Below are 21,248 nucleotides of genomic sequence, written 5' to 3' on the forward strand. Positions count from 1 at the left end.
TGGCCCCGGTTTGCTTTGGCTGTCCTCCTGTGGGCCAGCTGCTCCCTCTGCGATGAGGGCGAGGCTGAGAGGGTCACAGGAAAAGGAGACTCGGAGGGAGAGGACATCCTCTGAGATTCCTGAGTGGATGACCCAGGGGTGTCCAGCTGCCGCTCCTCCTCCCTTTGAGTACCCAAGGGCCCGGCCTGACTCCTTGAGGGGAAGGGGCACCTGGAAGTACATCGATGTTTCCTGTTTCCCTCTCACACTACCACTGCAGGAACTCAGCCGTGGCTACCCTAATGGAGTGCAGGTCTGCACATATCTCCGCGTTCTGCTGGACCAGGGTCTCCATGGCGCGCGCCATCGTTCCCATGGAGACCTCCATACACGCACATGTGGGCATCACTTCATCAGAGAGCAGGTGGACGCACTCCTCCGACTCGTGTGCTACTCTGTTGAGGGCTTCCAACAGCTCTGTGATATTCCCACACCTTCTGCTGACTCTCCAGTTGGAGAATTGGAAGGCCGAATCCAGGGGCTCGTCATCTGACTTAGACCTCACAGATGCCTCTTCCCCAGCAGTCCTCCGAGTGTCGGGAAGCTTGACTGAACCTGCCTCTTCTTGTTGTGGACACATGTCCGTGCAGTGACCACCAGATTGTGAACCCGAGCCTGCTCTAGATGCGAAGTGTGTGTCTCTGTGCTGGTGCAGGGTGTGGGTAAGCGCTGTGATGGGCCTTCCAGGCTGCTTATTTCCAGCTCTTCAATGGAGGAGTTGCCCTCTTGGCTGGAGGTGAGGTCGTGGATGGAGCTGAGGGACTGGCTGGCTGAGGGTGTTGGTCGCTTGGCAGAGCTTCCTGTGAACCAAAGTAGAGATTAGTGCATGGCAGTAGAGTCAAAAGCAGGGGAGAGAGCACTCATAGTTGCATTGAGAGAGGGATGATGTAGTGAAGGATCCTCACAAGCATGTTCCCAGCTGACCTCACCGTTGCTGCAGGCGTGGCTGACATCGTCACCAGTCAGCACGATGGCACACTCCTCAAAATGAGTGAGGGTTCTAATGTGGGCCACCCCACCCCCGGTCTGGGACCTCTCCCTGCTGTTGTGAGCCAGCTTTTCCCGCTTGAAAACAGATGGAGAGAGTGTGAGGAGGACACATGGCACTGGGTGGAATGTTTGTGTGGTGAGCGGAGACATGAACGGGATGAGGACACGAGCTCCAGAGGATATGAGCCTGATGGAGATGTGAGGGTGTGTGTGAGAGTTAGTGGTGTTGTCCATTGAGGCTTGAGAACCCTGTGGGTGTGTGATGGGTTTGTGAGTGTGTGAGTTGAGAATGATGAGGTAGTTGACTTACCCTGATGGAACGGATGAGAGCACTCATCCTCTTCCTGTACTGGATGGCTGGCCTCCTTTGTGCTCCTGTGGCGCTGACCACCGCTGCCATCACCTCCCAGACCGGATTGGTGACTCTGGTGGACTCCTGCAGCCAAAGCAGTGGTAGAGGATATCGCGGTGGCCTTCCACTGCGGCCAGCAGGCGCCTGAGAAAGGCATCACTAAATTTGGGGGCTGCCATCTTCTTTGCTTTCGGTCCATCTCGGTCGCCTGGAGCAGGCCCGGCCTGTAGACATGAAATAGGCTGCACTCTGGTGCGCTTTAAATATGGCGCCTGGAACGAGGAAGCACTGAGGTCATGGCATGGCGGGCAAATCAGAGCCCGCCCACCAGCAATCCAGTGTGTTCTCCATGAATGCATAATTAATGAAAGGGGGACGTGCTGGGAATGGAACGATACAGCGCGATAAGCCGCCAATGCCGCCCATTGTCTTTGGTCCCTGTCACAACATCCGTTTGCTAGCCTCCGACTCCATACCCCTGTCTGGCAACTGTCTGATGCTGAACCAGACTGTTTGCAACTTTGGTGTTACATTAAACTCTAAAATGAGCTTCCGACCACATCTTCAACAGGGCTGCCTATATCAAACTTCATAAGACGACATGACTCTGACTTGGCCACTGCCTCAGGTCATTGCTGCCTCTATACTTGACTATTCCAACAAACTCTGTTCAGCCTCCAATCTTTCACCCTCCATAAATTTGACATTATCCAATACGCTCCTGCCTATATACTGACTCGTGCCCAGTCCCAATCACATTAGACTAGAAGACCTCATGCACCGAGGCAGACAAAGCCTGAGGCCCTAAACTCTGGAATTCATCCCTAGACTTCTCTGCCTCTTTACCTCTTCTTCCTCTTTTAAGACACGCCTCAAACCCTAACGCTTGACCAAGTTTTTGGTCATCTGCCCAAGTCCATGGATGCTATAAAGCTAGGTGGGAATGTTTGTTGTGAGGAAGATGTAAAGCGGCTACAGGAGGATTTGGACAGACCTAGTGAGTGGGTAAGAACATGGCAGATGGAATATAATGTGGAAAAATGTGGTTATCCACTTTGGTAGAAGGAACAGATGTGCAGAGTATTTCCTAAATGGTAAGAGATTAGAAAGTGTAGATGTACAAAGGGACCTGGGTGTCCTTGTCCATGAGTCACTGAAGGCTAACATGCAGGTGCAAAAGGCAATTAGGAAGGCTAATGGAATGCTAGCCTTTATCACAAGTGGATTTGAGTACAGGAGTAGTGAAGTCTTGCTTCAATTGTACAGAAGCTTGGTTAGCTTGCACCTGGAGTACTATGTGCAGTTTTGGTCCCCTTACCTCAGAAAGGATATTATTGCCATCGATGGAGTGCAACAAAGGTTCACCAGACTTGTTCTGGGGATGGCGGGACTATCTTATGAAGAGAGATTGGGGAAACTGGGCTTGTATTCTCCAGAGTTTTGAAGAATAAGAGGTGATCTCATTGAAACCTACAAAATACTTAAAGGAATAAACAGGGTAGATGCAGGTAAGGTGTTTCCCCTGGTTGTTGAGTCTCAAACCAGGGGACACAATTTCAAAATAAGGGGGAAACCACTTAGGACCGAGATAAGGAGAAATTTCTTTACTCAGAAGGTTGCGAATCTTTCGAATTCTCTTCCCCAGAGGGCTGTGGAAGCTCAGTCGTTGAGTATGTTTACGGTAGAGATTGATAGATTTCTGATTAACAATAACGTAAAGGGTTATGGGGATAATGTGGGTAAAAGGCATTGAAGTGTTTGATCAGCCATGATTGTATTGAATGGCAGAGCAGGCTCGATGGGCTGAATGGCCTTCTCCTATTCCTATGCTCCTGTCTGCCCTAATATACCTTATATGGCTCAACGTCAAGCTTTGATAACACTAATATGAATCATTTTGTGCTTATTTGTTATATTAAAGATGCTATATAAATGCAAGTTCTTGTCATTGTTGTTGTCCACATAAGAGTATTGGAAATCTGGAACTCCTGTTGCCCCCAAAAGCTGTTGTGGCTGGGTCAATTGGAAATTTCAAAACTGAGATTGATAGATTTTGTTAGGCAAGCTTACTAAGGTCTACAAAACCAAGGTTGGTAGATGGAGTTAAGTTTGGTAGATGGAGTTAAGACACAGATCAGCCATGATCTAATCAAATGGCTCTACAGGCTCAACGATGTGAGTGGCCCCCTTCTGTCCCTATCTAAGATATGGAGCTTTGCTGTTTTTGTTCTCACTCAGTCAGTTGGTTTGATGTATTTTTTTTCTCATCAAGTTTAGAGCGAGTATTGAACATGCTAGCACATTTAGCCTACTTCTTCTGCCACTGTATTTCAGGATAACAGAGAGCTCACACGAGGGGCACAGTTTATTCTCCCAATGTAACGCTGGCTGCATGTGCTCAAGGACGCAGTGGGAACCTGTTTGTGCTGCAAATGGGATGACTTATGTTTCTCCTTGTCTTGCTGGCTGCAAATCATCATATGGAACAGGGGTAAAGATGGTAAGAAAATATTTTATCCATCCGATAACTTTAGGTTCATTCCAAGAACTGATTTGCAACATAATGGAAACTGTTTGCAAAGGTCAATATGAAAATGCTTAGATTCAATTTGCAAAAATAAGGTGAAACGTAGTCATTTCAGGTCTTCAATATTTTTTGATATATTAAAGAGTAGTAGATGAATGATGGCTGTACACCCAAAGACCTTCTGTACAGTGAACTGGCTCACGACCTCCTGGGTGTCCATACCTCCGCTACAAGGACACCTGCAAACGAGATATGAAGATGACGGACATTGACACTGACAACTGGGAGACAGTCGCTGGGCAGTGGAAGAGACGAGCAAAAATGAAAAGCTCAGCTGGCCGAGAAGAGGGTCCAGAGAAAACCAACAAATCGTGCACCTTCGCAGCCCACTGTCTTCCTTTGTAGCAAATGCAGCAGAGACTGCCGTACTAGAGTGGGGCTCCTGAGCCACAGATTAACACAGAGTTTACCATCAGGGCACAAACTTACAAGACAGTAGGCTGCCACCACAGCATCAACATTTGGAAAAACATAAAACCAAATGTCATGCTGTTGATCAAAGGAAAGCTAATTCCTGACTTTACTAAGATAGAGTTTAAGTAAGCACTGAGGAATGATATTCCATTTAACATGCAGGCACAGGTTAAGTGGAAATTCATTTTTCTCATGCTTGCAAAAATGTGTAACTTTATTCAGAGAGCTTCTGTAATCAGACTGTATCTGCTTCAGTTGAACTATTGGCCACATAATCCAAATGGGTATATAACCTGTATATATAATGGGTATATAACTTGTATATATAATGTTGTTCATCCTTTGAGGCAAAGATGACCATGTTTGTCATATAAAGTGTTTGGTAGGGTTTTGTTGGGTAAGTAGGTGACTGCCAAGGCCAATCTGTGCCTGGAAGCTTCTGTTACAAATATTGCATATATATTTAGTAAAACAATGCAAACTGGAACTCTCATGAAGCCTGATTCACTGATAGGCCCCAAGCATTTTTGTGGACTGGGCAAAGCAATTGTGTAATCCCTTCATTAGAGCTGAAGAGCAACCAACTGCTAAAACATAGGATCTGACAGGTAGGGAGCAATGATTCTGCAAACACCTGGTATGCTGTTGAATACCCGCTTCTTATAGAAGGATGGATGCAGGGGGCTCTCTGAGTTGAAGAATAGTGCCACAATGATGAGGATTGCTGTCAATTATTTTATGCTGGTATATATAGATATCTAAGGAGGGGATTTGATATCCAAGAAGGTATCACAAATATTTTCCTGAATTGCTTCTTAAATTCTGTATCTGCGTTTATCCAGGAAGATTATGATAATAGAACACCAAAAAGATGTAATAAAGGTAACTTCAATGTGCTAGCAAGTATTTGATCATATTGCTGACTTGTGCCTCGTGGTGGTTCAGAGACTTTGAGGTGTCATGAGGGGAGCCACCATTCATAGAATACCCAGCCTCTGGCCTACCCTAGTAGGCACAGCATCTATGTGGCTAGCCCTGTTGTATTTCTGGTCAATGATGATGTGCAGGAAATTTATCCCCTCTGCGAGGGATTCAGTTGTGAAGAGATGGTTAGTCTCTCTCTTGTTGTCAGTAGTCATTTCTTGTTATTGGTGGATATATTACTTGCTACTTATTAATCCAAGCCTGGATGCTGTCCAAGTCTTGCTGCATGTGGGCATGGATGGCTTCATTGTGAGGAATTGTGAATGCTACTGAACATTATACAGTCATCAGCAAACAGCCCTATTATTGATCTTATAATGTAGGGAAAGTCATTGATGAAGCAGCTGAAGATAGTTGGGCCTGTGAAGCTTCCCTGAGGAACTCCTGTAGCGATATCCTGAGGCTGAGATATTTGGCTTCCAACAACCACAACCATGTTCCTCTGTACTGAGGATGACTTGCGAAAGTGGAGAGATTTCTCCCTGATCCAACGTATGACCATTGATCAATAATTGACTATTCTAGTGCTCTCCTGGACTGCCTCCTACCTTCCACTCTATATCAACCGGTGATCATCTAAAACTCTGCTCCCCATAGCACATTCACCCATCACCCCTGCATTTCCTGACCTTGGGTAGAAGTTTACAAGCCTTCTGGAGAAGGCCTGGGAGGTGGGGGTGCCTGTAAAATGATGAGGGAAGGCAGGGATGGAGTGCCTGACACTTTCCCGCCACCATGCCAACATGCCCATGACAGGGGACATGGCAGACAGCCCTGCACCCCAAAGGTCAATTGAGCCACCTATGTGGCCAATTAAGGGCCTCTTCCCACCACTGCTGGCATTTTACCAGCTACAGTGGGCCCTCTGCCACATGAGGAAACTGCCAGGCAAACCCTGGTGGTCTTGTAACTGGCTCTGGTGGGTGCTCTCTTTGACCCAGGGAGGAGCCCCCAGGTAGCAGTGACAGTGCTACCTGCCCTTACCAACCAATTGCCTTCCCATTGTCTGGCAGCTCCTGAGAGCAGGTGGCTGACCTTAATAGGGACAGTTGCCCTCATTGGAAACCAATTAATTATCTACCACTGATAAAGTATAGCCCTGGGTCCATAGACCACTGAAGTAAGATTACCACCCATCTCCCTCCCATCAGTGGGACTCCCACCATGAGGACAAAATTCAGCCCCTTCATTTCAAACCCCTCCGTGGTCTCATCCCTCACTATCTCTGTACCTTCTCCAGCTCCACAAGCCTTCAAAATCTCTGTTTCTCCAATTCTGGCCTCTTGCGGATCCCTTATTTTAATCACGCCATTGGCAGCAGTGCTTTCAGCTGCCTTTCAGGTAATTCCTTCCCTATCCTCTCTGCCTCTCTACCTCTCCCTTCCCTTTTCAGACGTTCGTTCAACATACCCCTTTGATCAAACTTTAATCATTATCCTGACTTCTCCTTCTGTGGCTCGGTATCAAAAAAACATCAAGGCCAGGATTTCCCGGTCGGCGAGCGGGGTGAGCGGGGTGAGCGGGGCGGGTGGGGCGAGCGGGGCGGGTGGGGTGGGCGGGGCGAGCGGGGCGGGCGGGGCGGGCGGGGCCCACTTGCCGAAGTGTAAAATGATGACAGGCGGAACTTCCGATATCACCCCACCTCATTTCAATTTTCAGGCTAGCGGGGGCTCAGCAGAATGAGCTGTGCACCCGCTGACCTGTCAATGGCCAATTGAGGCCATTGACATAGTAATTAAAGTAATTAATGGACCTGCCCGTCCAACCTTAGGGTTGGCGGGCAGGCCGGGAGCTTGCTGGCGGGCATTGGAAAAAGCATGAAACCTCATCCACTGGCAGGATGAGGTTTCATGTAGGTGTTTAAAAATTTAATAAAAGTGTATTTAAAAGCGATGGACATGTCCCAGCTCATGTGACAGTGTCACCTAAGAGGACATGTCAGGGAAATTTTTTTTTCTCTGTTTTTAAGATTTTTTATTGTGGAGCCGATCTCCCTGAGGCAGCACTTAGCCTCAGGGAGATGAATGCGCTCTTTCGCACACATGCACGAAAGAGCTCACTCTCAGCTCAGGGAATCCTCCCCCCTCCGCCCGCACAGGGAGCGCTTCCTTGTGGACGTCACACTGGGCGGGCCTTAATTGGCCCGCCAACGTAAAATGGCGGCATGCCCCCGATCGGGGGCGCCAATCGGAGGCGTGCTTGCTCCTGAACTTCCCCGGATTATTCTGCCCCAAGAATGCTTTTATTGATATCACTCTTGTTAAGCTTCTTGTGAAGGTTAATGCGCTAAAGTAAGTGTAAGTTGCTGTTGACCCACGTTGAATTCAGTTTGACTGGAGTCCCTTGATGCCATACTCATTCAAATGCTGCCTCGCTGTCAATGACAACCATTCTCGCATTGCCTCTGTAATTGATCTCTTGACAATGTTTGGACAAAGGTTGTAATGAGGTCTAGAGTCGAGTGGTCCTGGTAGAACTCAAACTGAACATCAATGAGCAGCTTATTGGGGAGTAATTGCTGCTTGATAGCACTGTACGACACTTCACATCACTTTGTTGATGATTGAGAGTAGGCTGATGGAGCAATAATTGCCCAGTTGAACTTGTTCTGCTTTTAATGGACAGAACATACCTGGAGAATTTTCCATTTTATCAGTTAGATGCCAGTTTTGTATGAGTAATGGAGCAGCTTGGCTAGACAGGTGGTGAGTTCTGGAGCACGGGTCCTCAGTACCACAGCTGTGATGTTGTCAAGACCTGCAGCCTCTGCTGTGTCCAGAGCGCTCAGCCATTTCTTCAAAATATAGTGGAGAAAATCAACTTGACTGAAGACCTGTGATGATGGAGATCTCAGAGGGAGGCAGAGAAGGATCATATACTTGGCACTTCTGATTGAAGATAGTTTTGATCACCTTAGATTTGTCTTTTGCACTCATGTACTGGACTTCAGTTATCATTGAAGTTGAAGATTTTTGTGCAGTCTCATCCTCCTGTTGGTTGTATAATTTTCCACCACCATTCATGACTGGATGTGGCAGGACTACAGGATTTTAGCCTAACCTGTTAGGCATGGGATAGCATGCAGCTTCCATCCTTTCCAAAAAAACAGTTGTGTTATAGCCTCAAAGGCTGGCACCTCATATTTAGGTAAGTCTGGTGCTGCTCCTGCCATGCTCTCCCGCACTCCTCATTGAACCAGAGTTGCTCATCCAGCATGATGATGATGGAGGAATGATGTTTATGCCTGGCCATCAGGTTACAAATTGTGATGTGATAAAATTCTGATGCTGTTGATGGCCAGATTTGGGCTGCTAGATCTGTTCTTAATACAATGGTAGTACCACATGCCACTGTGGGGGGTGTCCTAGTGTGAACAAGGGATTTAGCCTTCAGAAGACAGTGTGGTGGTCACTTCTACCAATACAATTATGGACATATGCAACTGCAACAGGGAAATTGGTAAGGACGATGTCAAGTAGGCTATTCCCTTGTCTTGATTCTCTTACATCCTGCTACAAGCCCAGTCTAGCAGTTATTTCCTGGTAGCAGGGCTTTTCCAGCTCAATCAGCTACATTTATGATATGAAGTCCAAAGTTAGATTGATTTACAAAAGTCAGTCCATGTTCAGATAAATGTTCTGAAAGTTGCCGATTTTGTATCAGAAAGGACTAATAGCTGTTGTGACAGTTAAGACAAGCCTTTTAAAGTAATTACACCATTTAGAAACCTTGATTAAAGAAGCATTATGATCAAAGTATCAAAATGGAGTTGTAATCATTATTGCTCATCCATTTTTTTCTCCCAGTAACATCGTGACTTTGAGCCTTTTCTAAACAGGAATTCCACAACTGCAGCTGTATTTCCCAATTGACAGCTGTCAATTCTTCTACAATTCTGGGACAATGCCCAAGAGCTGAGGACTGCAACAAAATCTTTCCATATTACTTGGCAGTAACAGTGCTCGAATATTTCACCTTTTCTTTGGGGGCCATGGCTGAGTTTGAGATACTAATGAGGTAAATTTTTAATTGAATTAATTTGAATTACTGAATAAATAGAGCCACAAAGAATTTATGCATTTATATAGCCTCTTCCAAGAACTCAGGATGCCCCAAATAGCCATTTAGATACTTTTGAAGTCACTGTTGTAATGTAGGAAACATGGTAACCAATTTGCACACAGCTAGCTCCTATAAGTAGCAATGAGACAATGTTCAAATAATCTCATTTGCAGCGATATTGGTTGAAGGATGAATGTTGGTAAGGACATCAAGGAGAACCCTTTCTTTTCTTTAAAAATAATGTCATGGGATCTTATAAGCTCACCTGAGAGGACAGGCAGGGACTTGGACAGTCTCATCTAAAGGATGGCATTATCCTAAAGTGCACTGGAGGTTCAGTCAGAGGCAAGAGTGCTACAAACTGAGTCATGGTTAGCACGTCTTTTATTGAAATAGGAAATAGATGTAAGGGCTACAGCTATTGCTTTCTTCCATCCATCGGGATAAAAGCATAACTTATTAGCAGAAACTCACCCACTCTAACGCTGAATTTGGACTGAATTAATTGCCTCAATCTCATGGTAGCTTGCAATGTAGTTCAGCCACAGCATGAAATAATCTACTCCCTTTACTTAAAATTGGCTACAAATGAAAATAATCCAATGCACAATGCCATGAGGACAGATACAAGTTGCAATTGCACTTGGAAATGTAAAGAAAAAAAAGTTAAGGACGATTTTCCAGACTCTCCAAGGAACCTGCAGTTGGCACTTGGTTGGAGTGGCCAGGATAAATATTCCTGGTAGTTGACACTTGCATTGCTGCACTTAAAAGCAGTCCTGGTGCTTGACTCGATATGCTTCATTGGCTGCTGAAGATGGTGGAATTTTGGCTGACTCCCTGCAGAGCCCTGTCACACAGCTCCTCAGAGACATCCCGTTCACTTTGGATGGTATGTGAGCTCTGGTGCAGATATGCAATTCGAACCCTTTGCATTTATCTGTAACAACAGCAAGAGGTTGCACTTCAATAGTGCCTTTCCAATAAAATGCATCATAGACAGCATATGAAAAACAGATGCAAGTCAGGGCAAGAATGGTTAGGAGGGGTAACCAAAGGATTGATTAAAGAGATAGGTTTGATGGATTTTAAGTGTTCTGCATGATTCTGTGTAATTATCAAGTTCTCAGTATTCTAGTTTATACATATACCCACATCAAACAGTTCCTCGATCAACATTTAAAATTCCATTCTTACTTGTTGAATATACATGTTAAAGATAAACCAAATTAAGACCATTTTTACACATTTCAAAATCGTATATGTTTTTAAGCATATTAATAACTACATACCCGTATATAGCCGAGTAATAGGCAATTTCATGGGCCAGAATTTTTCATATGAGGGCAGGCTCAGCAAGGGTGAGCAGGGCAGGCATGGAGCCGATCGTCACCCGCAATCGGCTCCGTGCCGCCATTTTATGCAGGCGGACCAATTAAGGCCCACCCAGCGTAAGACGTGACCAATAGCGCTCAGCGCTACCTGTGCAGGCGGGGGGAGGGGGGAGAGTCAGGGCCAGCGTTCTTTTGTGCATGCATGCGAAAGAGCGCTTCAATCTCCCTGAGGCAGCTCCACGCCTCAAGGAGATTGAAGGGCTTCTGAAATTATGAAATAAAAGGTTTATAAATTTATTTAAACATGTCCCCTATGAGATGGGACATGTTTTTATTTATATGAATTTTTTTATTTATTTAATAAAAGCTTTAGAAAACCTCATCTCGCTCCTGGATGAGGTTTCCTAAAAAACGCGAAGGTCGCTTGGCCTTTTCGCCTGCCCGCCAAACGTAAGGTTGGACAGACAGAAGTGCTTCAATTAATTTCTTAATGGCCTTAATAGGCTGTTTACATATCGGCGGGCGCGTAGCCGACTCTGGGGCGCGGTTGCCAAACGAAATATCGTGGGACTGCGCGATGACGTCGGGACACGCGCCCGACGTCATCGCGCGTTCATTTTACGCATTAGCGTGTCGGACCCGCCCCCGCATGCCAACTGAAAAATTCTGCCCCATGTAAAAGTCAACCCGCAAATCCTGGCCAAAAAAATCCTTAATTTTTCATATACCTCACATAAAAATCGATCCCCGATGTTCCAAGGGCACTCTACTCTGAGTCAGCTCACTTTTCAGAGCAACACAGCAGAGACCAGGATTACAAGCAGGAATTTTCTGATCTTTCTGGATTGGTGCTAAACCACAGAGTGCAATTTTCCCACTGAGATATGAGGGAACTTCAGTAAAAGTTTAATTTTTCGTTGAAATGACTGAGGCAAGACTGGAACAAACTGTGGGGTCATTATGCACAAGTGTGTGAGTTGCAAGCATATAAAACTTCCCCAGAAATGGAACTAAGTTCACTGAGCTGTCCTATGACCCCACAGGAAACACAAAAGGGATTATTAAAAATGTGCCTTTTTAGGCTTTCTTCTTGCTCCAATCCACTTCCCTGTGAGTCATGTGCATCTGAAACTGAGACTGGAAACCCAGGATGGTTCTGTGCTGGCATGTGAACATGAGCGTCAATAATTGAGAATAAGCCCCCTTGAAAACATTACCCTGTAAAAGTCCATCCCTTAACATTTTGCCTAAAGAGGGGTCTCAGAAATTCGACTTGTATACGAGTATGTATGGTATATAATTGTTAAAATGCTTCTATCACTTAGTTTTATTTTTGCACTGAGCAAAAATTGCTGGGGCAATATTATGCCTTGTTCTAAAGTCCACTGGGAGACTGCATCAAATCATTCTACTTAAATAATATCCATTATCACCCATCAGGCAGAATAAACTATCATAATCTAAATTCTGACGTCACTAATTCATCAAAGTGGTACTATGCCCAGTTAGCATTTTGAGTGACATCGCACTAGTAATTACTTGCAAATAAATCCACCAGCTGCAATATGGATCCTTACACAAATAAAGGAAATATATTTTGTTCATGTAAATTGTTATTTTAGTAATTATATAATTTATAGAGTTAAAACTATTCAGGTAACAATGTTTATATAAAGCTGTTTTAATTACATGTGGGTTCATCTATGATATAATTGTAATTATATTAATTGAATGACTAATGATCCTGCACTTAGCTGAGTTAAACACCCAAAATGATTAAGTATTGTACCGCACAAAAACTAATTTAGAAAAATGCTGCTTTGTAATTATGATAATTGGCTGGAGTGGCATGATTTAAGAACATTGAAGTATGGTATTTACAGGAGCCTTACTCGAGGTGTTATGAATAATTACAGAGGAGAATTCAAATGCGCAATTTGTGTATATTAACATATTAAGTGTGTGTGTATGTGTTTGTGCGTGAATGTGTCTGTGTGTTGCAGAAGAACTGACCTGTAGATATGTAGGTTTAAAAATTAAAGGTGGGGACTTAACTTTCATTCTGCCTGCTTTCCAGAATGTCTTTAAAAAAAATGTATCTCCATGGAGTACCTAACAAGGAAAGCTGTTTTGATCAGAACTCCCCAAACTCCATTGCACTGAAAATTACTACTTTGTAGTTATAAAAAAAAGGCTTGCATTTCTATAGCACCTCAGGCCTTCCCATTGTGCTCTACACCAAATGAAGCACCTTTGGAGTGTGGTCACTGTTGTAATGTAGTAAAAGTAGCAACCTATTTGCACAACCAAGTCACATAATGAGATAAATGATAAAGTCATCTGATCTTTAGGTGCTGGTTAAGGGATAAATTAGTCACTCAGAACTCCCCTACTCTTCTTTGAAGAGTGACAAGACCTTTTACATTCACCAGAGAGGATAGGCGAAGCATCAGTTTAACATCTCATTCAAAACGTAGCACATCTGACAGTGCAGTACTCCTTCAGGCCTGCACTGGAGTTCCAGTCTAGATTTTGTGCTCATAACCTTCAGATACAGAGACAAGAACACTGCCACTGTATGATGGCTAATATATATTATTGCTAATTAGAAATTAATATAATTTCCAAAATAATTAACCTATAAGCTAATGGAATGATCCACTGCATGCAAGAGAGCTATCAAAGGACAAATCCTGAGGATAAAAGAGAGAACTATGGGACAGATTCTTTGTTAAGTTACTGCCAACTCCTTTGGTTTGGGGAGTTTCTTTTGTGTTGAGATCAAGCTAAAACCATTATAGCTCTGATCATAATAGTAAAGATTGTGAGTTGTGGAAAACCAGCAAGACATACAATTACACAGAAATAGGCCATTCAGCCCAACAGATCTATGCCAGTGTTTATACTCCACATAAGTCAGGGAGAGGTGGTATTGTCACTGAACTAACATTCCAGAGAGCCAGGGTAATTGCCTGGGGACCCAGGTTCAAATCCCACCATGGCAGTTGGTGAAACTTGAATTCAATAAAAATCTGGTTCATTAATGCCCTTTAGAGAAGGAAATCTGCCATCCCTACCTGGCTTTTAAATGCCGTCTGAGCAAGAGCAATTAGGGATGGGCAATAAGTGCTGGCCGAGCCAGCAATGCCCACATGAATGAATAACAAAAAACAAGCCTCCTCCACATGTTATCTCATCTACCCTATCAATGTATCAAACTAAGTAGCATTGCTAGAGAGTTTGGGCAGTAATTCATTGTCTTTATAATGATCTAATTGGTCTGTTGCTTCCATTAGGTCCGTTGATCCAGAGCTGAAGCCACTGGCTATAGGCATATACAGTTTGATTATAAGAATGCTCGGTGAGTTTTGTCAGGTTAACGGTGTTTTTAAATTTATCTTTTTCAGCAACTAAAGTCCTAACTGTAATCTAATTCACCCAGCACGAACTGGGTGCTTTGTGCAGCAGGGGGTGTTGGGAGTGGGGGTGCGCTCGATTTACACCCTGACCAATTTTACTCTCTATTGAAGTCAATTATGTGCTTAATGTCTGTAACTTCACCTGACTTCACCCCTGTCTTAACTCATCTGCTGCTGAAACCCTCATTCATGCTTTCGTTACCTCTGGACTTGGCTATTCCAATGTACTTCTGTGTGGTCTCCCACATCCTACGCTCTCTAAATTTGAGGTCATCCAAAACTCACCCTTGAGCTCACTGACCTACATGGCTCCTGTTGATTTTTAAAATGCTCATCCTTGTTTTCAAATCCTTCCATGGCCTCATCCTTCCCAGCATCTCTGTCATCACCTCCAACCCTACAACCCTGCCATATATCTGTGCTCCTTCAATTCTGGCCTCTTGCGCATCCCCGATTTCAATTGCTTGGTGGCCGTGCCTTCAGTTGCCTTGGTCCTATACTCTGAATTATGTTCCCGACACCTCTCCAACTCTCTACATCACTTTTCCTCCTTTAAGACACTCCTGAAAACACTCTTTGACCTAATGTCTCCTTATGTGGCTCAGTGTCATATTTTGTTTTATTATGCCCTTGTGAAGTGCCTCAAGGCATTTTGTCATATTAAAGTGCTGTATAAATATAAGTTATTGCTGTTGTATAAACCAGGCAACCAACTAGAACCCATCCCAGTCACCCCAGCAGGTTAGATTAAAATCAGGCCTAAACAACTTCACACTGTCTGCAACAATAGGTACAGCTAAAAAGTAAATTAACGTTGGATGTAAACGTGTTTATGAAGATTTCCACTGGTATTTTTGGATATAATTTTTTGTTTGTTTTTCCACTTTCACTAGAAATAATGAGCAGGGCAAGTATTCATATATTTAAGATGTTTATTGATCGTTATGAAAGACTATAAGCCTCAGAAAGCAATGCTTCAGACAGCTGATTAGAGCAGGTCAGGGGTGTGTGTAATATTCCAAAACCTGGGACACTAGCTATTCTGTGCACAAAATAAAATACTTTCAGTGATGAATTATGAATTATTGGAGTTCATGATTGGAAAAGGGGAAAAGTGAACAAAGGGGAGACATCAGATTAAGTTGATTTGGATAAACACTGGTCTCCATTATACCCCAGACAATTAAAGACGAGCCACATGGACCCTCAACTTTTAACTCATGTGTTGGTTCTTCATACCTCTTGCAGCTAAGACATTAAGACTGCTGACCTTTATGTGCATTGCAGATGTTTTAAGCTCTTCTAAAACACAGCCCCTGTGTTCACAGAACAACATTTGCTTCCTATGTGGCAACACCTCGATTTTAAAATTCTCATCTTTGTTTCAAATCCTTCCATGGCCTTGATTTTCTATATCTCTGTAACTTACAGCCCTACAAAACTATGCAAACTGTAATTTCTTCCAATTCTGACCTCTTTTTCACCCCCCACTTCCTTTGTGTAACAGTCTCGAGGGGCCGAATAACTTAGTCCTGTTCCTTTGTTCCAGTGATCCTGTATTTCTTCCAATGTTCACACCTCCTTCGGTTGTCCTCTGCTCTAACTCTGGAATTTCCTCACCACCTCCCACTCTTCATTTAAGACAATTCTTGAAACCCAACTCTTTGGGCATACATTTAGATGCCTTTCCAAATCCTTCTCTGATTTGGTATTAATTTTTTTCTGATAACTAACCTGTAATGAACTTGAGGTACTGGACAGGTTTCTTACTTGAACCAAATAACTTTATTGCAGAGCTCCTTTAGAAGCTGCATGCTTGAATCAAGTCCACGACTAGAAAGCTCCACTTCTAGGCTTACCCGCACTTAGGACTCATTCATCAGAACAATCACGTGACCCCCTGAAGGCAGTAGGAAAGGTTACACCTTCAATCACTACATTTCCACCCCCTTTAGTTCTTTTTACATTTCTTGTTTACAAAGAGTATTTTAATCCAGAACATATACATATATGCACAGGCCATGTGATTAAAGATTCAGGCCGGGGTTTTCCGTGCCCGCCATAGTCGGGCGTGTTTGGTGGTGTGAGTGGACAATATGGTGTGATCAGTTTCATGACAGCAAGAAACTAGTTTGCGATTGTCTGCTCAGTCCTCCAGCGGGCCGCGCTTCCCGCTATCGGACGTCGGGAACCTCATTGTAACACATCTGCACATCATTATTAGGCCAGCCCGCCGGAATTGTCCCCACCCCGCTGGATCGTCCGTCCACGTTGGCGGGAAAGCATGCCGACGTATTTCGCAACTGCACATAAAGGGCGTGCGCTTGGCGGGCTGCACTTTGACGGGAACTCGGAGGTGAGTACACAGCAACGGCCAGGGTCGCTTGTTAGACTTCAAGCTTGAGGAGCATTGGGGGGGGGTGGGGGGCAGGGGTCAAGGGCAGCCCTGCCGTTGAGGCAACTGCTGGGGGGTCAGGGAGGGAAAGGGCAGCCCTGCAGTTGAATATAGCGCACAAGCATTCGGGGTGGGGGTAGGTTGGGCGAGGGAAGTGGCCACGCATTGGAGAAACCTTGCATAAAATGACCAATCCTCTGCAGCTGAGACAGTTCATGCGCAGCCACATTGATGTGATTGGAGTTGGGCCTCTAGTTTATCTGCCCACTTAAGCAACGCAGAGGCATCAAAGTGCCACCAAGTGCTCCAGAGCTTTTCACCTCTCAGGCACAGGCTGCAAAGTCTGAGCGTTTTATTGGATTGCAGAACAGTTGGATGACTGGGCACGTTGTACAATCTCCTTGCTAAAGCTGGCCATGTGGCAGTCGCTGCTGGAGGTGCTCACAGCCTCCTGCAATGTCAGCATCCCGGTTTGGACCAGTCTCCCCCATGGTTCAAGCTAACAGTGCAGCCTTGCAGCGCGGGTTAGGAGAATGCATGCACAGCATGCAGTCCAATGGGCGAAGCTGCCAATTGGTCGGGTGGAGTGGGGCAGAGGTGGGTGGGGTTTCGGGTGGCCATGCAGCGCATTAACCTCCGGCCATCCAAGTAGTGGCCAGCAATCTCTGGGAAGTGGTAAGGGGCCTTCAAACTTAACAGGACAGATCCTCAGTACACCCATGCTAACCACGTGTCTCTCTCTTTCATCCTGCAGGAGGAGTACATCAGGATCATGGAGCCTGGTGAACTAGCTGTATACCTGATGGCCTACAGAGTGTGAAGAAGATGGAGGAGAGAGTGACTCAGGCTCCTGGCTGCACAGGGGCAGGAGCAGCAACCTCAGGAAGAAGGGGCGGCTGGGGCTCCTGCACACACCGTCTAAGGGCCACAGTGAGCCGTCGCTGGCCAGTGCCTAATGACACCCAGAGCCTATAGATGCCGCCTTTCATTCCTACAGATGACTGACAACCAGTGTTACCGAAGACTGCGCATGTCTAGGGAACTGGTCAGTCACATCTGCCAGCTACTGCATGATCTAGTGCCACGGGGACATGGAGGGCATCCACTGCCTGTGGCTGTGAAAGTGACAGTGGTGCTCAATTTCTATGCCAGTGGCTCCTTTCAGGGCTCCTGTTATGATCCAAGCTGAGGTTACCCTTGCACAAGCCTGATCCCAGAGTGGAACCCAGTTTTATAGATCCTAACTTTTATTTTTGTTTGTTTATATACGTGGAGAGTAGCTATGAACAGAAGCATAGGAGTCAGCTGATGAACTTTTAACAAAATAATAAAACATTTATTTAACAAGAAAAGATGAACTATATTACAATACTCCTTCACCCACAACTATACCTTTACAGATTTGTAAGCATAACACAAGTTCCAAAAGCTATGTTATACTCTAATATCCACAGTAAGTTCACAGTCTGGGTATCGATAGACACCCTGTGGTCAGACACACCGTACTCTGAAACCAAGTGACAGATGCCACGTCAGCCAGATGCTATGTATCGCTCCTCAGCTCCCCCCAGCTGCTTGTCACACAGTGAGCCAACCAGGCTCACTGAATTCTGTCCTTCACACGAGGGATTCCAATCTCCACTCTCCAAGACCTTGCCTTGAAATCTTCCCCCAAACTGTCATTTTCGCTCAGACACCTTCCACAAGGGTTCATCTCCAGGGTTTCAAACTCTCCTTCTGATGTTCCACTTCCCTGGGTCACCACATGCACTCAAGCTGTCTTCCATGGACCCTCTCTCACCAACTCAGCCTTAACAGTACACCACTGCTTCACATGTCCATAGCAAGAATTACAGACCTTCAGTTGTCTCTTTGAATCTTCTTGCTTCTTGCAAGCTGTTCTCACTTTAAATCTGAAGCTTGGAGCCTTTCTCTCTGCCCCTCACTCTTAACTTCACTTAATAGGACCTTTTTCCAGGTTCCTGCCCTTTCTTTAACGAGAAGGTCTTCTTCAGACTTTCTCCTCTTCCACTGCCCTGGACTTTTGGAGTTTTTCTTAGCCTGGGATTTGCTATCTGTCTCCTTTCAGGCTGCTTCTGCTTCACAGCTGCCTTCAAACCAACTGAACTCAACAGCTTCCAAAACAAACTGCTGTGTGTGTGTCTGGGGGAGGAACCTGCCTATCTGGCCTCCTGTTGCTAGGCAACAACACTGTTCTTCCTACTCTTATGTGTTTACTTTCACTTTATAAGGATCGTAAACATCTTATTAGAAACGTAAGTAGCTTTTAAAGTGAAACCAAAACTCCATTTAACCTTTCTTAACACACAGATACAGAAATACAAATCAAACTTAAACTTTAAAGCTAAAACTCATTCCTAACATCCACAAATACAAATATAACTTAATTAAGCTATCTCTATTTCCTAACAGCTCCACAGGTGACCTCTATGGGATGTCTCAAGCCTCCACCCACAAATGCATCCATGAGGTCACGGATGCCATCTTTGCGAGGGCACACAACTTTATGCATATCGACCAGGACAGCAAGGATGCAAGAGCGATTGGATTCGCCTAGATCTTGGGTTTCCCATAGTTGCAGGCTGCGATCAACTGCCCTCGCGTGACACTCAGATCTCTGTCGCAACACATGGTGAACTACATCAACTGCAAGGGGTTCCACTCGCTGAATGTGCAGTTGGTGTGCGACCACCAGAATCGCATCCTGCAGGTGTGCGCACAGTTTCCAGGAAGTGTGCAAGATGCCTACACCCTCAGTCGGTCACAGATCCCTGGAATCTTCCAGGATCCACAAAGGCTGCAGGGATGGCTCCTTGGGGACAAGGTCTACCCGCAGAGGACGTGGCTGATGACATTGGCATGGCAGCCTCAGACTACAGCAGAGCGACGCTATAATGAGGCTCATGCAGCAGCTTGCACCTTGGTGGAGCAAACCATCGGGATGCTGGATATGAGGTTCTGGTGCCAGGACCGGTCTGGTGGAGCCCTGAAAAATGTTCTGCAGAGGGTATCAAACATCATCGTCATCTGCTGCACCCTTTACAATCTGGCGCTGCAACAGGGTGAGGAGCTGGCTGAGGGGGAGCTGGAGGTCTCTTCCAATGAGGAGGACGTCAACAAGGATGAGGCTGAGGAGGTCCTCGGAGGCGACAATAACGGGGATGAGGCCCTCACGCTGGCTAGACAAGGCAGGCATGCCCAGGAGGCCCTCATAGCTGCTAGGTTTGTGGAGGATGATAACGACATATAGTGAGGTGACCCCCATAGATCCTCACATCGCATCTGTGAACGTTTGACTCCAATCTAGTTTATGGCAGTGCAAATACCCACTGTGAGAATGCGCCTGCCATGGAGACGTAGTGGAGGCCCTAATAGTCGCTTGATTGCAGGAGGATGATGACAAGATGCAGTGAGGACACTCCATAGATCTTCACAGAGCCTCTGAGAATGTCTGACTCCTGTCTAGCTGAGGGCAGCTCACTTGTACTCTGTAATCAGGGTCATATCATAGAGACGCAGCCATGAAACTTTAGAAACATCTGATCCTTTGTCCGCCTTCAGCGCCTGAGCCCTTCAGGAGCACAGCATCACTGGTCACAGATGCTGAAGAGATGGGGGACAGCTCCACCTTAAAGGTGCTGAGAGCACACAGAGAGAATGATGGAACTCTGTGACGCCTGCCCACGACATTCTGACAGCAATGACAAGTACCGCCGAGGTACAGGCATCAGTAATGTGTCCAGGGAGTGTGAGGCCGGACGAGCACTTTGGTCTGAAGGCTGCACAGAGCACAGGGAAGAGGCCCTGGACTGAGACACCTGCCTTTATCTTGTGCAGAAAGGTTTTACATCTGAGTGGCAAGAACACCCGAACAAAGAGCTATAGGCAGGGAGACATTCTTAGGAGTTTATTGACAATAGTGAACAGTATGTGCAAGTGATTAAAACCTGTGCCCAGGCTTTGCAACTAATTCTTCTTAACCTTCCTAACCCTGCCGCTACGTCTTGGTGCTCCTCGGACATCCACAGCAGAGGTGGAGGCAGCCTGCTGACTGCTACACCCTGTCTGTGATGACATTTGGTGGGCATCCTCTGAAGGGCTGAGACTTGGAGGGCCCTGGCCTGCTTTCAGGGTCCTGTTGTGTGGCAGTGGCACCCTCCTCGGCCTGTGGGGTTACTGAGGTCAAAGGAAGAGGGGAATCAGGTGGGCTGGACACTCTTGGAGTCACCTGGATGGATGGGCCTGGAGTGTGCACCTGCTGATCCTCCTCCCTATGGGTGCCCGGGGGTTCCAGGCCGACTCCTTGAGGAGCAGGGGCAGCTGGAGTGAGATCGAGCTTCCAGGTACCCTTCCTGCGTACACACTGTTGGAGGCCAACTATGGCATCGGCGATGGAGTTGAGCCTGTGCTGCAATGCAGGATTGATGTCCTGGACCACAGTCTCCATGGCAGCCATGATCTTACCAGTATTAACCTTAGTGCATTGACATGCCAGCACTATCACCTCAGAGTGAAGGCGAACAGACTCCTCCATCGTGCCTTGCAATCTGAGGAGTGCAGCGGACATCCCTTCCTGATGTTCCTGAGCTTGGCTTCGCAGCTCCAGCAACTGAGGTATGACTGAGTCCAGAGGCTCATCATCTGACTTGGA

General features: G+C 45.8%; 1 protein-coding gene and 1 long non-coding RNA gene across 2 annotated transcripts in view; both read left to right on the forward strand.

Moving 5' to 3' along the window:
• Positions 1 to 21,248, forward strand: part of LOC144687449 (uncharacterized) — a 182,155-nt gene that overhangs the window by 129,486 nt on the left and 31,421 nt on the right. The window lies entirely within an intron of this gene.
• Positions 1 to 21,248, forward strand: part of LOC144687448 (solute carrier organic anion transporter family member 1C1-like) — an 83,375-nt gene that overhangs the window by 46,856 nt on the left and 15,271 nt on the right. Inside the window, exons 10-12 of the mRNA XM_078553604.1 lie at positions 3,716 to 3,881; positions 9,205 to 9,383; positions 14,059 to 14,123. Coding sequence (XP_078409730.1) covers positions 3,716 to 3,881; positions 9,205 to 9,383; positions 14,059 to 14,123 — 410 coding nt within the window. The remainder of the gene's footprint in view (positions 1 to 3,715; positions 3,882 to 9,204; positions 9,384 to 14,058; positions 14,124 to 21,248) is intronic.

Source organism: Cetorhinus maximus, chromosome 12, assembly GCF_964194155.1.
Source record: "Cetorhinus maximus chromosome 12, sCetMax3.hap1.1, whole genome shotgun sequence".
NCBI classification, from domain to species: domain Eukaryota; kingdom Metazoa; phylum Chordata; class Chondrichthyes; order Lamniformes; family Cetorhinidae; genus Cetorhinus; species Cetorhinus maximus.